Source organism: Parasteatoda tepidariorum, chromosome 9, assembly GCF_982258835.1.
Source record: "Parasteatoda tepidariorum strain Cologne lab strain chromosome 9, Ptep-v5.0, whole genome shotgun sequence".
Lineage (NCBI taxonomy): Eukaryota > Metazoa > Arthropoda > Arachnida > Araneae > Theridiidae > Parasteatoda > Parasteatoda tepidariorum.
The window spans coordinates 7,870,822-7,888,496 of record NC_141763.1 but is presented as its reverse complement, the minus strand read 5'-3'; the positions used below and the strand labels follow the sequence as shown (position 1 = coordinate 7,888,496).

The window sequence follows — 17,675 nt, the reverse complement described above, 5'->3', positions numbered from 1 at the left end:
CATCCCTTCCGCAGAGGATCAAAATTGTGATGGCATGTCTTCGGATCATCCTCCGGGATGTTTCCCAGACCGTCGCCAATAGCCCATTGTGCAGCTCTAGTGCGACGTAAAGTAACAACAACAACAACAAGTTTTTATTTTCTTTCTCATTGGCGATCACAACTTGTAGCCATGGCGATCGCAACACTCGAATACGCCATCTGGGGAGAGACCGGTTTCATGCCTTTGGCCCTTCTCCCTTCCCTCTCCTCGTCTTTCCCTTTTCTTAATATTTTTCCTTTTTATTTAATAAAAATATGTTTTAAAATTTCCGCGATGCGTTTCTTTAGAACTATGCTAATAGTTTTCAGCTCCATATAGTTTTCTAGCTTAAAAGATTTTAATCTATATGAAAATCGAAAGAGAAACTAACGTACTTCCTTCCTCTATGACTCTCCACACGCTAATGGGGAACGCATGCGAAGTGTTACCATAGGTAACACTTCGCATGCTTTCCCCAAAAGTGTTCTGCTCTAAACCACCTGCAGCCCATTTCGATCGCCAATGCTGGCGGGATTGAAGTCTGTAAAAGAATATAAGCTGTCGTAGAGAACTGGTACTGGATACTGAGAATTGGTACCAACAAACAATCAGGATCGAGATACCCACTCTAAGTCACTTGCATTTAATTTCATTATTTCATAATGGCTAATATAATCTAGAAAAGAGTTCTTTGGCAGAAACTAGTTATTTTATCACAACCATGTAAAGTCTTTGAAAATTCTTTCGCATTTTCTTAATGCATATAGTGCTTAAACATATTTTTGAGTACTTAAAAAGTACTTAAAAGGTGCTTATTTTTTGTTGAAAGATTTGGCTACGCACCCTGTATTTATAACATTTATTTTATCATAATATTATTTGTTAACTGTAATGATTCTAGTAACAATAATTAAATACTAAGTATGCTAAGACACAAACTTCTTGTCCCGCAGTGGACTGATTGTTTAGACACGGTTCCAAGCAGATCACCGAAGTCAAGCATCACTGGCTACGGTCAGTGTGTGGGTGGGTGACCACTTGGATCAGCCTGCGTAGGGACCGAGGGTGTGCGGTATTGGTCCTCGTTAAACTGTTCTACCCTAAAGTGCTCGACTTCGCGTGCAGGTCGTCGGGCTACCGAAACGGGGGTGCCATCCCCTCTGCATGGGATCAAAATTGTGATGGTATGTCTTCGGATCATCCTGAGGGATGTTTCCCAGACTGTCGCCAATAGCCCATTGTGCAGCTCTAGTGCGACGTAAATGAACAGCAACAACACAAACTTCTTTATTGGTAGAATAATGATGTTCTAAGATGTCATATGACATCATCCCTTTAAAAAGTAAGTATTAAAATACAAATATGATTTAAAATTATATTTTCCTTTAGCTATTAACAAAACGTTATTGTATAAATATTAACATCAATTATAATTTATTTATTGTTATTTTATTAATTAACTTGCTGAATACCCGTTCTTCATATGGGGAATCAGCAGCAAAAATTAATTACTGTGGCCCTAGCTAGATCTCGGGGGTTTAAATAAAGAAAAGCTTAGTGCCAAATATTTTTTCAAATAGCACACAAACAGACATAAATTTGAATAATTATTATAATAAATTTTTTTTTATGGGTGGGCAATTTTTTTAATGGTTCCCTGCCCCCTACACAGACCGGTCGGCATTTGAATAATTATGAGAAGGAGGAAAAAAGAAGGTCTATTCTGTTTCAGCATCTACTGCCTGTTTAGATCAGGGCTAAAGAGAATAGAAGGGCTAGTTCACTCCGCTCTTAGAGCTGAAGCTACGATTTCCCTCCTCATGACGTCACTGTGTCCACAGATCTCGGAGATCGCAAGCAAAGATATTATGATAACTTTGCATCTTTCTCTTTGTAAAAATAAGTTATACTTTTTCTGGTTATTAGCCTTCAAGCTTTACGTAATTAACACATTATTTCCGTTCATAAACATAGTTAAAAAAAACTTTCTTGGTTATTACATTAAAAAAAATACCATTTTAAACTTATAAAAATGTTTTGCTAGTTGGTGAAAATGACACGATAAATACTTTATTTTAAGAAGTTCAGTTTTAACTGTAACTATTAAAAAAAATGAAGGCATATATCGACCCTTTTTTTATCTACATATTCTTTTATAACGATAAGTTAAGTTAAATTTAGAATCCCTGATTTTAAAATATGTCGTTAATGGCAATTTGTTCTTACTTAATCATTAGGAAACATCGACCTTAAACGCTAATTACTGAAACAAAATAATAATTTAGGTTCATAAGGACATTAGAAATTTTACAATTGTTTATAGACATTTAAATTTACGATGATATAATTTATAGATATTTAAATTGAAGAGAATATAATTTTTAAAAAAAATCGTAAATATTTAGAATAACTACATTAAAAAATATGTTATAAAATTAGGAGAATTTCAACTATATACTATATATTTTATTTATACTTTTTATTTATATTTTAATTTTCTTTGACTTTATCCATTTTTTAATTCTTTTCACCTGCCTTTCTTTATGAAGTAACGAGGCGGTTTCTATTTAGATAATGAATTTTTATAAAAGTTCTTTACGACAGAATAAACGTATTGCTGTTTTATATTAACTGTGTCATTTCGGAATCCATTCTTTACATAGTTGTTCATTTACTTTAGGGAACACGCGAAAAATTATACTTTTTCCTTTTGTTTTTGTATCAGAATTTTTGCAAGTTGCAATCGCGCAAACTGGCATTTCGATAATAGTTTTAAATTCTTGTAAATTCACTGCAAAACTGAGGAAAGTCATTATAGAAAATAACAAATGTCTTAGAATATCTCTCAAAAAGAAATGATTCAATATTAGTTAGAGCTAGTAAGGCCAAACGCTCCGTTCTTGAAGTAAAAGTGCGAGCTTTGCGCCAAAGTGACGTCACTAGAGTGACGTCGGAGGATCGGCGCGGCGAGAGATACTTAAAAGGAGTGAACCAGCCCTTCTATTCTCTTTAGCCCTGTGTTTAGATGGCGTTGTGTTTGCTACAGTACTGAACAACACTATAAAATCCTGCACAAAACTTAAAGACGAATATCCGGAGAAATAAGAGCTTAAAGTAATTATTAGATAAATAATTGATTGCAGAAGCAATTTTAAGAATATGTTTATTTTCTTACGTTGTAGACGAAGGAATTACAAAACATGCGAACATAAATAATACATTTTTTTAAATTTTATTTTTAATATTAGAAGCTTTCCTTTTCAAGACTTCGGTTGTTCTTGAACAAAAATAATTAGTTTCATATGCAATTCTAATAATGAGCAGTGAAAGCAAAAGAATGAAGTCATAGTCCGTACTCCATGCCGAAATACTCAATGTTGTGCCTGATCCATCCTTCGATTTTTTTCTTACAAAATAGATCCAATCTCATATTGTCCATGGCTTTGATTCTTGTGGAGATCACACAATTCTAGAAAAGGAAAAATATCTTTTGGTCTTTGATCTAGATAAGGTCAGCCTATTATTTATGTATATTGCTGAAAAAAAGATCTTCGATGAGTATCGACAATCACCCGGAATATTTGTTTTCCGTTAATCTTTAAGGATGCGCTATGGATAGTTTTTTTAAAAATTTTATAGCCGTCGTTGAACAGCCAGACCAATTTTTTTGGTTTACGACAACTAATGTTCAACTCCGTAGCCTTGTGGATACGAGCCGCGGTGGCTCAGGGGATAGAGCATTCGCTTTCCAATGTGGTGAATCGGGTTTGAATCCCAGCGATGGCTGATCGACACGAATTCCGCACCCGGCTCGCACCGACCACAGTGCTAATGTAAAATATCCTCAGGGGAAGATGGATTATGGGTTAGATTCCCCTTGCTGACAGGCATGGGAGGTTTTCGTGGTTTTCCTCTCCATATTACGCAAATGCGGGTTTGTTCCATTAAAAAGTCTTCCAAGAAGGCAAATTACTTTCTATACTTGATCCATGAGCTACCTTGTCTTCTGGATTGGTTTCAAAATTACAAGGCTACGGAGATGAACATTAGTAGCCGTAAACCCAAAATTGGGCTGGCTGTTCAACGACGGTTACAAAAGCTGGCCATCAGACTAGTACATGCCCGATCCATCGCCTCGCAAAATTCGCATTTAAGTAATTCCGGACAACCAGGTCAAAATGGCTGCAACTGTTAATATTGGGGCAATTTTGAACATTTATTGTGAATACTGTATAGCCGCAGAGAAGCATTTCATTTTCTGAATGAACACATCTTTCAATTTAATAACCTGTAACTTAATATCTCAACCAAAGCAAAAATAACGCATGTCAACCACCCCTATAAGTTAGTTCCATGTGCAATGCATAATGAAGGGCTTTAAATTACCTGCACGTTTTTATTCAGTGTTCCAAAGTCTTCAAAGTCCCAAAAGTCTATGAAATTCCTCTGAAATTAATGAACAAAGAAAATGACAAATCTTGATAATAGTTCTATGAATTTAGTAATGAATCATAAATCTTGTCAATAGTTCATAATAAAAAGTCATCGAGAGAAAATGTAATTGCTTTTTTTAAATAATTTATTTTATATTATTTAGGGTCTCACCTTCAGACATTTAAAACATTTATATATATATATATATATATATATATATATATATATATATATATATATATATATATATATATATATATATATATATATATATATATATATATATATATATATATATATATATATATATATATATATATATATATATATATATATATATATTTATATATATATATATATATATAGAGAGAGAGAGAGAGAGAGAGACGATAATCTTTGATTTTCTAATAATTTACTTATATCAAAGTAGTCATTACGTATGTAAAATTTCGTTTCATTTTGACGACTCCTTCTTGGGCCGCTAGTTTGTTTATCCATGAGTGCGTGTATATATATATATATTATGGTTCAACATGTAGAGAAAACATGGAAACAATTACAGAACAATAAGAAAAGGGATCCGCAAAAATGAGTTATATCCGCAAGCACTCTTTTTTGCGGATATAATCGTGTGAGCTGATGAAAAGATTATATCTTTTATTTTCCGGATTTTTATAAATTTCCCCCCTTTTTTTCGGATTTTTATTATTTTTATTAATATTATTTCTCTTTTTCCCTTTTCTCATTGTTCTGTAATTTTTTCCATGTTTTCTCTTCATTTTGAACTTATTTATGAGTTCGATTTAGTACTTGCAGCTTACGCGCAGCAAATAAAATTCATTGTTTTTTTTTAATTTTCTTCGCGTTTTTTTCTTCTCTTTTTGTCCTTTTTGTATTTATTTTTTGTCCTTTTTGTATATATATATATATATATGTACCGTTAATGCCAGAATTTCTATGGTAACTTGGAAGCTAAGTACAATAGTGAACTTCTCGTATTGTGCTGTACTCAGAGCATCGTGATTTTACTGTACTTAAACACATATATTGCTAACGCTTCTACATTTACATGGTATAGGACCGCCATCAGACGAATTACTGTTGATCCCTATGGAATGAGGTTAGTTCGTTTTTATTAAAAACGATCCAGAACGGTACACAAAACGGTAAAAAATAAGTTTAAAAAGAATGAGTTTAATTGAGGACATTCTGTATGCGTCAATAATTAAATACGCATTGGCTTAACCATGTTTTTTTATTTGTTATTGTTAAGATATACATACCAGTCTGACTTTTACTCTTTCTAATTTGTCTTGTCTGAAAAATTCCATTATCTGCAAAAAGGAAACAAAATACACTGCTGGACAATTGCTAAGGACGGATAACACTATCATCCACAGCAACCACAAAATGAAAGGAAGCAAAACGTGGAAAATTAGAATAAGTGCGGGATATAGTAAGAAGAGGTATGCGTATGCAAATTTTTTTTCCACGTCTGTTCATCACGTGATAGCGCTGAGAAGAGCTTTAGAGGTTTGACACGTGTGGAGAGTTGTTGTTTCAGGTCAAAGTCTTACAGGAAAGATTTAGTTGATGAACTTGAAATTTTCGGCATGTCTTCCCGATATCACTTAGATGATTTTAAGCATGGCCGAATTATTGGAAAGATCGAAGAAGGGCGAAAAATAACAGATGTTGCCAGCGAGTTCGACATCGCTCACAGCGTTGTTTCACGACTGTGGCAATCATTTAAAACTACTGGAATGTGTTGTAGGCGGCACGGGGGAGGTCGTGTTAGAAGTACGACGCCTGCAGAAGACAGATACATCGTCCTATCAGCAAAAAGGAACAGGCGCACCACAGCTCAGCAGGTGGCAAATTTAGTTTCTTTCTGCCACAGGAAAGCAGATCTCCCGAAAAACTGTTGCCAGACGTTTGTAGAGAGGAGGACTATACGCCCGCAGACCTGTTGTGTGTGTCCCATTGACCAGACAGCACTGTACTGCCCGTGTGCAAGGGTGTTGTGAGCATCACAATCTGACTGAACAAGACTGGGCATGCGTACTAATCTCAGATGAGAGTAGGTCCAGTCTGTCATCGGATTGTAGACGCCAACTGATCTGGTGCGAGAGTGGTACTGGTTATCGTCCAGAAAACATCCAGGAAAGGGACCGATATCCGACATGCAGTGTCATGGTGTGGGCCCGCATCATGATCAATGGCTGCACGCCCCTACATGTGGTTGCGAATGGGACTATGACGGGCCAACGATACATTGATGAAGTTCTACTTCTTCATGTTCGTCTTTTCCGTGGTACTGTCTTTGATAAATTTGTTTTTATGGACGACAACGCAACATGTCATCGAACACTCGCTGTTCAGGATTGTCTAGACAGCGAGGGTATTCAACGCCTCGTACGGCCATCACGTTCTCCAGATCTAAACACCATTGAAAATGTTTGGGATGCTTTGGGGAGACAACTTGCAGGTCGAAACTATCCTCCGTCAAACAAGAACACCCTCATCCGTGCACTGACAGAGGAATGGGATAAATTGCCTCAACAACTGCTGGATAATGTTGTGCAAAGTATGATACGACGTGTAGAATGTTGCATCACACTCCATGGTGGACATATCCCGTACTGACACCTTTCTTCAAGTTGCCTGCTGAAATTTAGATGCATTGTTCCATTTTTCTGTACACAGCATCAAATGAACATTTTTTTTTCTTTCAGATGTTTCATAGCTCTTGTACTTTCCAGAACAATGAATATTCTTTATTCTAATGTCTGAACAGTGTGGCAGCTATATTTTATCCTACTAGGCCTCATGTCTCGCTTAATGTTATGCTACATTGCAATTTGTGATCCGTCCTTAGCAATTGTCCAGCAGTGTAGAATACGTTTTAAAAGTTATTATCATAACTTAAAGCGCTTTTGGCTATTAACGTTAGTATGTGTTAAGGTAAGATACTCTAATAATTAATAATGGATGATGTATTAAAAATATTACAATGTTTTGAATAAGGGGTTGGGATTTATCGTCGATATCATATTGTGTTTATTTCCATTGACAGGGGTCTGTCCAGACATTTTGTGAAAGGTCCTGCTTTTGTAAAATTGTGAAAAAACTATTCATAATTTGTAAATATAAAATAAACGTTAAGTCACATTCGTTCAACCAGGGTCCTGCTTTTGTGAATTTGTGCAAATAGGGTCCTGTTATTGCAAAAATTGCTGAAAAACCTTTTCAAGAAGTTTTTAAATTGTAAATGGATACAAGATTCTGCTCAACAATTGCTGCTACTAAATTAGAGATGCAACATACAAATATATGGTATTTAGCCTATACTGCTCAACACAGAAAATTCATTTCGGACGAATAATGAAAACAAAATCACTCATATTTTTAATAATTTCAATTGACATATTTTAAATAACTCAACTTCATATTGTATTACTTTTAATGTGTTACGCATTATGTAAACTTAAACAATTCTTAAGTTTATAATATTTTAATTTAAAAAAATGCCAGAAATTAGTTTTTATTCGCATAATATTCTATCAATTAATTTCATGAATAAATATAAATTAATCAACTATTTACTTACAAAAAAAATGGTTTAATATTAATAAAAATGCGCGCACGATGTTTGTAAAAGTAGAAATATTTTCTTAGAATACGACATTTGGAGTTAAACTTAGGGAAACTTAGTTTGTCTCGAACAAATCTTCTTCCCCCCGGGAAGGGTTTATTCGATTAATAAAGCAATAATGAAGATAAACAAACTTGTGAAGGGTCCGATTAAAAGATAAAATTATTTTGTGAAGGGTCCGTTTTTATAAAAAGACATTTTGTGAAGGGTCCGTTAATGGACCCAAATTTCTTCTAAACAGACCCTAAAAACATTAACGTAAAACCATATACATTGAATAACCTAGCAGCTCAATGACTGGCTGTATGGTGGTCAGGGATCTGAACTCATGTCAGAAAGGTCCGGGATTCGCATCCCGGTCAGAGGTCATGGATGTTCTTTACTCTCTGTCTTTCTTTCAGTGAGGGTAACGATGGCCCACCTAATATAGTGACCCTGAAAGAATGGTCAACCCCGCTTGATATTAGAATGTTTTTTTATGTACGAGTGGGCATCGAAAAAAAAATGGCCTTGCTTTAATTTTAAAAAAAATGAAAAGTGAAAAAATTTGATACTTTAAAACCCTTAACGTTAAAAACATAAAATAACCTTGATACACGCCATTCCGAATGTTCCAACAATTAGAAGAAGGAGTGGTAGGGGTAAAGAAGGCAATGCATAAAATAAGGCAAAATGTAAAGGAGGCAATGTATCAAATCAAAGGGGCCACTCAATAAAGCATTTAAAACTTTATATTTATTACTAGATTACAAATATTATTTTTGTTAGATAACTAAAAATTTTTTTTTTTCTATAAATACTTGGCTTAAGCGCAATATAATTTTCAAAAAAAAAAAAAAAAATGAAGTCTTAGATCAATAATATTTAATTATTTTTCACACAGAAAAAAAAAATTCAAGGATGTATTGTAGAAATATTTACAATAGAAAATATTCTGCTTTTAATTTACAGAAGAATGAATTTAAAATGCGAAATTAAGTTTTAATAAATATATATATAGTTCCAATGCTTCTTTCCTTTTTATTTAATAAGGATTTGTTTGCCCCTTCTCAAGATTACATCGTTTATATGCAGTACCTATATATTTAAACACAAATGTACTTAGTTTTTATAGAGAATATTTTTTATATGCTTCTCATATGTATTTATTTTTAACGTATTGCATTACAATTATGTTAACCAATCGATACACAAACGTAAACAAATGCAAACCGCGTAAAAACAATAAGGCTGTATAGTATCACCTGATAATTAAAATTTTACATAGAATCTTACAGTGCGTCGAATAATTTGACCAGGGACTGTAAAATCACATTAACTTACTTTTAATTCTCCAGCACATGTTTTGTCATCTTCATCGAATTCTAAAATAGAGTCAATAATATATCATCAATATATGAGTCACATGTTTGTGTTTACTTATATGTTTATACTACAGGGTTTTAACTGTTGATCAAGTATGCGTCGCAGCATCTTCAGGCTGGTTGGGATTAGACGATGGAGAATCTTTCGTCTCCAACTATTCGTGAAAGTTATTTTCGGAAAACACATTTTTATTTCTCGTACAAGACGTGATGCAGCGTTTACCTGATTGTCATAGTTTTGTGCGATCCCTAGTTTTCCCATGACAAAATCGGTATTTGGAAGTTACTGTTTCTAGAAACAGTTACAGTCCCTGGCCAAGTTATTAGACTCACTGTAATATTCTATGTAAAATCTTAATTATCAGGTGATACTCTATACAGCTTTATTGTTTTTATGTGACTGCTTGCACTTGTTTACGTTCGTGTATTAATTGGTTAACATTGCAATGCAATACGTTAAGAATAAATACAAATAGGAAGTATATAAAATACTCTCTACATGTATGAATAAAAACTCATTACATGTATGTTTAAATATAAAAGTATTGCCTATAAACTCGTGCAAAACATGTCATTATTAAAAAACTACAGTGCGTCTAATAATTTGATCTAATTATTATAATATACTGATATAAGAGGTTGATATAATGAATATTTATCGTCTAATTTATACAATTGTCAAATTTATATCATATATCCTCTAATTTAACCAATTGATACCCAAACGTAAACAAGTGCAAACCTGTTTCAGTCGCGTAAAAGCAATTAAGCTGTATACTATCACCTGATAATTAAAATTTTACATAGAATCTTACAGTGCGTCTAATAATTTGGCCAGGGACTGTAAGACAACAATGTAAAGAATTTTATGGAACTCTTGAACTCAAACCGTTTTGTTACATTCTCAAAGACTCTCCCTGATTGGTTGATTCTAGTCTTTTGAATTTTTCAATTTTTCTCAAAATGCCAAAAAATTCTTCTAGAAAGAATTCTAAAAAGAATTCCAGATGTTTGGTTTCTCCAGTTTTTTGTCAAAGAATCTTCTGCATCGTTAATTCTAGACGTTTGCTTTCTTGATTTTGCTTATTGAGAGCAATAATTTTCCAACTTTTGTCCCATTTCCTGTAAAGCAGTCGGATATAAAAATAGCTCAATGCATATGCTATCTTCATATATTTTCTATGCAATCTATACCATGTTGAGTACTCTTCTTTCACCATGTTTTGATTATAGAAATCGATGTATCGTGTAGTATCGATATTTTTTTTCCATGGGTATTCTTATGGTACATGGTGAATACTAAGAAGTAAATTTAAAATATACAATAATTATCGTCAGTGATAAGTATCGTTAACTTTAACGTTATGAATATATTATTGGTAATTGATTCGATAATGTCTATATAATCATTAGTAATTGCTAGAATTATCGAATGCGATATTATCTCTAAAAGAATATTGTCGTACTAAAGAATATTTCCTATAAGATTTTCACACATTAAAATTTACATTCATTAATTTAATTCAGTTAATATGCTCTTTCTCATTTTATATTAACATAATTTCAATATAGAACTTGTCCGTAAGTTATCCTATTCTTTTTTTTAAAAATAAAAGCAAAATTACTTACTGAATTTAATATGCGATATTTCTTCAAAATGAGAATAACATTCCTCATCCTGAGTAAGTGACTCGAACCAACAGCCAGCAAATATCAAAAATACTATCGCGAGTTTCATTTCCAATCTAAAAATTGCCATATTGTTAGTGAGTTATTAAATCTAGACACAGTTCGAAGTGGTGCATAGTTATGAAAATGGACATGAATCAGAATGAGCGTTTCCAAAAATGGCAGGGCCGGATCTTTTTTTTTTTTTTTTTTTTTTTTTTTTTTTTTTTTTTTTTTATAACCGTCGTTGAACAGCCGACCCAACTTTGGGGTTTTCGACTACTAATATTCAACTCCGTAGCCTAGTAATTTTAAACCCAATTCAGAAGACACAGAAACTCCTAGATCAAATAAGTATTGGGAGAAATTTGCCTTCGTGGAGGACTTTTTTGATGGAATTAACCAGTATTTGCGTTACATGGAGAGGAAGACCACGAGAACCTCCCTCGGTTAGCCTGATGGCAAGGGGACCCATGATCCGCCTACCACTGAGGATATTTCACGTTAGCACTGTGGTTGGTGCAAGCCGGATGCGGAATTCGTATCGACCGGCCATCGCTGGGATCAAACTCCAGTTCAGCTCAGGGCCGGTCCTTGTCGATTTTTAAATCTTTTTTGATCTAGGATAATAATAATAAATATTTTCGAAGAGCCAAAACTTAAATTGAAAAAACAGAAAATAGATTGTAAAAATCAGTCTGAGGTAAAATGTGTTCCCTAAAAAAAGGATTACAATCAAAACATAAAATAACCTTAACAGGAAAAATCCCTGAACTGGGCTGAGAATTTTGCGTCACGAAGAATTATTATCAAAGAAAAATCAGAATTTCGATAGATTTTCTGTTCCTTTAAAGTAAAGTTATTTTTAAAACAGAGAAAAAATAGAACTCACCTTGACTGGAAAAACCTGTTAACTAGACGAAGAACAATTTGTGCTCGGGAGAAAAAATAATGAGTGAAATCAAATGTATAGTTACCAGAGTACAGTAATTATTGGAAAATATTTTGCGATATGGTGATTGATTCGAGTTTAAATCGCAGATTTTTGCACTTTGGAATAAGAAATATTTTTTTTATCTTTCAACGTGTACCGATCAATGAAAATTTTGTTATAGAATGCGTTATAGATTTGCATATTACATATATATGAAAAAAATTATGGGTATTAATGATGTTTCCGTGCCGAAACTTCGCGTGTAAGTTGACATTAATTCGTCCAAATCCATTGGTGAGACTCGATAACACTCTCTCTGTTTGATAACGATGAAACTGAATTAAAAATAATAATTAAAGGGGAAAAAAATACGATTCACTACAAAATGAAGAAAATTGTGATCGCCTTGCGGTGATCACAGGTTACCCATTGGCAAAATGGTTGTTGTCTATTTTTTTTTTTGGAAAATAAACTTTATTGTGTTTTTATCTCGGACATCTATAACTGTTAATCCTGAACTGATCGCTTCACAATTTCGCAGACCTATATGAATGTAGCTCAGACACATTATGTGTAAATTCTTTTGATGACTGAATAGACATTGAACAGCCAATAGAGATCAATATTAACATTTTCGGATGGGTATAATGGTGTTTGATGGAGATTGTAAGCTGTATTTTACACCAGTTTCGGATTCACAAGTTCATACATGAAATATGATTTGAAATCGAGGCTTTTTTGTCCCAATTTTACATGAATAGTGAATGAATCATTTATATTGCGTGGAAGACAGTCTACGGTTTTTGTGCAAGTTATTGGGTACGCTGACAATGGATCCTTTTATCCCTAACTGATGATCAACACCCAGTTCTCGAATTTGCATGAAAGGGGTTTGGAGAGTCACCATTCGCTCCTCGGTAGAGTTCAATTCACTCAACCACTTTGGTACTTTTGTGAGAAACGGGCTTCATGCTTATGTTTGCGAACGGAATCCTTTCGTTTTTCCATTTGCGTGTAATGATTAAGGTATTCCCGTCTACGTCCTGCGGCTTTGGCTTTTTCAGCCTCAGTAAGTTTAGACCTTTTTTTTCCCTTCTTCTTACTTTTGGGACCTCTAACTTTTGGGACCGTGTCAATCAGTTTGGGCCCTCTTTCTTTGTGATATTCACCTGAATTAGAATTGAAAACGATCCAGTTTGCATTGTAGGTTAGAATTTCTGATTTTTAATTAAAACGATAAAGACAAAAATATCGTTCAAATGATGAAATTCCCTTTTATTCACAACTCAAGAAGTATTTATGGGATCTCTCTGGTCCTATATCTCAAAAATAAACTCACCCACTTAATGCATAACAAAATTAAAAGTGAAAAAAAGAATTCTAAAAAAATTATCTAACTGCGCTGAATCGAAAATTATCAACTTGCGTTGCGTACTTTCAAACAAAAGTAAATTGTGAACAATGCATTTTTAATCTGTTTAATTTTTCTTATTTGATATAAGATATAGGTTAATGAGTTATTATTTTTATTTGTTCAAAACATTTTAATCTTTATTGTTAATTAAGACACACACCATTGTAATTAGGCCGAAAATGGCTTTCAATTTGATTTCAGTTTTGTGACTTAATTATTTGGGTAGAATAAATGGTAAGCATAATAAACTGGTATATTTTGATCTATTAAGAAGATGGAGCATTATCACGGGAAAACTAGATCATTAGTTTAAAAGTCATTCAGAGTGTTTCTTTTTTTTCATAATTTATTAATATTATCGTTTTCTTCATTAATCTCTTTTTATTATGGAGATTTCGAATGCTTCAGTTCTGGTGAAATGCGCATGCGTCCGTTAAAAAATATCAAACTCGCATAAGTGGAAATGAGAGAGTTTGCAAAATTCCGTAAGTTAAAAACGCTAACGCAGTGGGATATCATTTTGACTTTGCCCACTAAATTAAAACAAACACTTACAATAGATGTGGACTATTTCTTTAAAGCTGTAGCATACGATTCAAGATGGTTTGCTTTACATAAAACTGCGGATTTGTGAGCAGAAAAATTTGGTAGATTACAGATTTTGATGGATTCAGCGATAAAGAATGCAGCTTATCATTATTATTCAAAAAAATATTATTGAGCTTCGATTGATTATTTAATTTCCTTTAACTAAATTGTATAGTTAAAATTAATATAATTTATAATTCAGCGGAAATATATCTAATTTCTTATGGAACTGATGCATATAGACAACCACAATGTTAAACAAAAACCAATAAAGTCATTTTTTTGTTGACTAAAGCAATGGTGGTAAGATCACACAATTCATTTCTAAATTTCATCAATACATTTCTTCAAAGTCGAATTCCATGCACATGTTTTTAGTTCGAAGGTAGGCTTAGACAGAAATAGCATTTAACAGTGTGCTTGTAGCTTTGTCTTTGTAGTGTAAATCTCGCCAACGAGCATGCGCAGTTACTCCAATCTTACATACGGGAGCGAACGGAAACTAACGTAATAGTGCGAAATCTCCTTATTAACTTTGGAACGTACCTCATGCTATGCCATGCCAAGTCTTGTGACTACAATATACTGGGCATGTGATTGGGCCAACTCTAATTTGCTTACAATTTTGTGCCTTGGTCAATTTGTTTATTAATAAATTTTTATCGTTTTTTTGGCAAGTATTTTTTAATTTTGAGTGACCAATTTCAACTAGAATTCAGTTTTTGTTTTTAAGTCACATATTGGAATTCATATCGAGATCTTGCTATTATAAAATTTTATTATGTGGTATGTCATCTTAAAGTAATGAAGGGATAATCTATGTATATATTACTTGAGAATAAAGTTTCCAAATGAAGACATATTGGAATTCTCTGGATTTATAAATCAGTTAAGTGTTATGATTTTTGTAATTAAAAATTTACTTGTAAAATTTTTTTTTCTAATTTGATGATAGTTCTCTAAAGAATGGTTTTCTAAGTCCGATTATGAATTACAAAAAACTTGAAAGTTTTTTATTTTAATTTAAAGAATTTTTAAAATCGTTTTTTTTTCGTAAGAATTTTTTATTTTGCGTTTTTTAGTTTATAACTAATGATTTTTATTGAAACTTAAATTTTTTTTGATAAAAATTGTTGTCAAAAAACTCTTTTTGCAAAATTAAATGATATAAAATTATGGACTTATGTACACTTTTTGAAGTAATATGATTCATAAAACTAAACGATTTCGCAGGAAATACGTTTTAACTCTAATAAGAAAATACATATTTTTTTTCTGCTTATTTACAAATATTTTTCCGATGTGTTTTGGATGTTCCTTCTCTTAAAAAAAAGAGATGCCCTTTTGTTTTCTCTTGCATAAAAAATAATATCAAACATTTTTCTTTTTTAAATTTAATAAGTAGTCACAATAAAGTAGGAACGTTACAATACTACACGCTACATTAAAGACGCCTCCAGAGCAACTGAATGACTGCTCGTTGAGGTAGGTCACTTCACAAAGATTGACAATTCCTAATAGCAACCCATCATCGTATGCTTACCTATTTTTAAATGAAAAAATGTTGCTCCAGATTTTGTGATTTTTCCTGTGCCATCTTCGGCACTCTCAAATTTGTTCTGAATTTTAAAGCGTTTTTATTTATTTAGTTCACAGCTGCGTAAAATTTTTTTAAATGAGAAAAACTGCTTTAGATTTCGTAACTTTTCTTGTGCCCCCCCCCCCCCTCGGCACTCTCTAATTTCTTTTGAATTATATAGAATCTAAAGTGACTTCATCTATTTAGTTCACAGCTGCGCAACATTTTTTTTTGTAGCTTTTCCTGTGCCATCCTCGGCACTCTCTAATTTGTTATGAATTTTAAAGTGATTTTATCTATTTAGCTCACAGCTGCGTAACATTTTTTAAATGAGAAAAGTAGCTTTAGATTTTGTAACTTTTTCTGGTGCCACACTCGGTTATCTCTAATTTGTTCTGAATTATATAGAATCTAAAGTGACTTCATCTATTTAGTTCACAGCTGCGCAACATTTTTTAAATTAAAAAAAATTGCTTCAGATTTTGTAGCTTTTCCTGTGCCATCCTCGGCACTCTCTAAATTGTTCTGAATTTTAAAGTGATTTTATCTATTTAGCTCATAGCTGCGTAACATTTTTTAAATGAGAAAAGTTGCTTTAGATTTTGTAACTTTTTCTGGTGCCACACTCGGTTATCTCTAATTTGTTCTGAATTATATAGAATCTAAAGCGACTTCATCTATTTAGTTCACAGCTGCGCAACATTTTTTAAATTAAAAAAAATTGCTTCAGATTTTGTAGCTTTTCCTGTGCCATCCTCGGCACTCTCTAATTTGTTTTGAATTCTAAAGTGACTTTATCTATTCAGTTCACAGGTACGTAACATTTTTTAAATGAGAAAAGTTGCTTTAGATTTCGTAACTTTTCTTGTGCCATCCTCGGCACTCTCTATTTTCTTTTGAATTATATAAAATCTAAAGTGACTTCATCTATTTAGTTCACAGCTGCGCAACATTTTTTAAGTTAAAAAAAATTGCTTCAGATTTTGTAGCTTTTCCTGTGCCATCCTCGGCACTCTCTAATTTGTTTTGAATTCTAAAGTGACTTTATCTATTCAGTTCACAGGTACGTAACATTTTTTAAATGAGAAAAGTTGCTTTAGATTTCGTAACTTTTCTTGTGCCATCCTCGGCACTCTCTATTTTCTTTTGAATTATATAAAATCTAAAGTGACTTCATCTATTTAGTTCACAGCTGCGCAACATTTTTTAAATTAAAAAAATTGCTTCAGATTTTGTGGTTTTTCCTGTGCCATCCTCGGCACTCTCTAATTTGTTTTGAATTCTAAAGTGACTTTATCTATTCAGTTCACAGCTGCGTAACATTTTTTAAATGTGAAAAGTTGATTCAGATTTCGTAACTTTTCTTTTCTTTCTAATTTGTTTTGAATTCCAAAGTGACTTTATCTGTTTAGTTCACAGCTGCATAACATTTTTCAAATGAAAAAAAAAGTTGCTTCAGATTTTTAGCTCTCACAGAATCAAATGTAAATTTAGTAGGAGCGTGAGAATAACAGCTGATATGTTCCTTTGATTAATTCTGTATGAAATGTTAATAAGTCACGCTTTTTTCTCATTAACTGGTTACGCACAACACCATTCTCTTATTATACAAAGATTCTGCATAGAGGGACATGAATAAAATATATTTCAAATCACATAGAATAAACCGGAGCAAGATGAGAAAAACATTGCATTGTTTTAATTTTATTTCACTTTTCAATCAATTTCAACTATTTTAACTTTTTTTTCTTTCTTTCTTTTTACATTTTTGAGATTTATATATTTTTAATTGTGAAGATAGTCTTTATTGTAACCAATATTTTTTTAAAATTATTGTATATTTTACCTTAGGAAAAGTTCATTGTCAAGAGAAACCATTAAAAAAAACTTATTATTGGTAAGAAAGTTTTATGACTTTTCCTTTATTTCATTTTGGAATATTAAAGGAAAATAATAGTCTTTTGTCATATATGATATCATGAATACATATATTTACATATTTTGTATGTCATTGCGTC

General features: G+C 32.5%; 1 protein-coding gene across 1 annotated transcript; it reads right to left on the bottom strand.

The window, feature by feature from the left end:
• Positions 1-3,188: 3,188 nt before the first annotated feature.
• LOC139426655 (uncharacterized) lies at positions 3,189-12,296 on the bottom strand. Its single transcript, XM_087150440.1, has 6 exons — positions 12,035-12,296; positions 11,104-11,219; positions 9,434-9,474; positions 5,739-5,789; positions 4,408-4,467; positions 3,189-3,490 (listed from the first exon to the last, which is right to left on the bottom strand). Exons 2-6 carry the CDS (start codon positions 11,210-11,212, stop codon positions 3,365-3,367), a joined length of 387 nt encoding a protein of 128 aa, XP_087006566.1. The 5' UTR covers positions 11,213-11,219; positions 12,035-12,296; the 3' UTR covers positions 3,189-3,364.
• Positions 12,297-17,675: the final 5,379 nt, after the last annotated feature.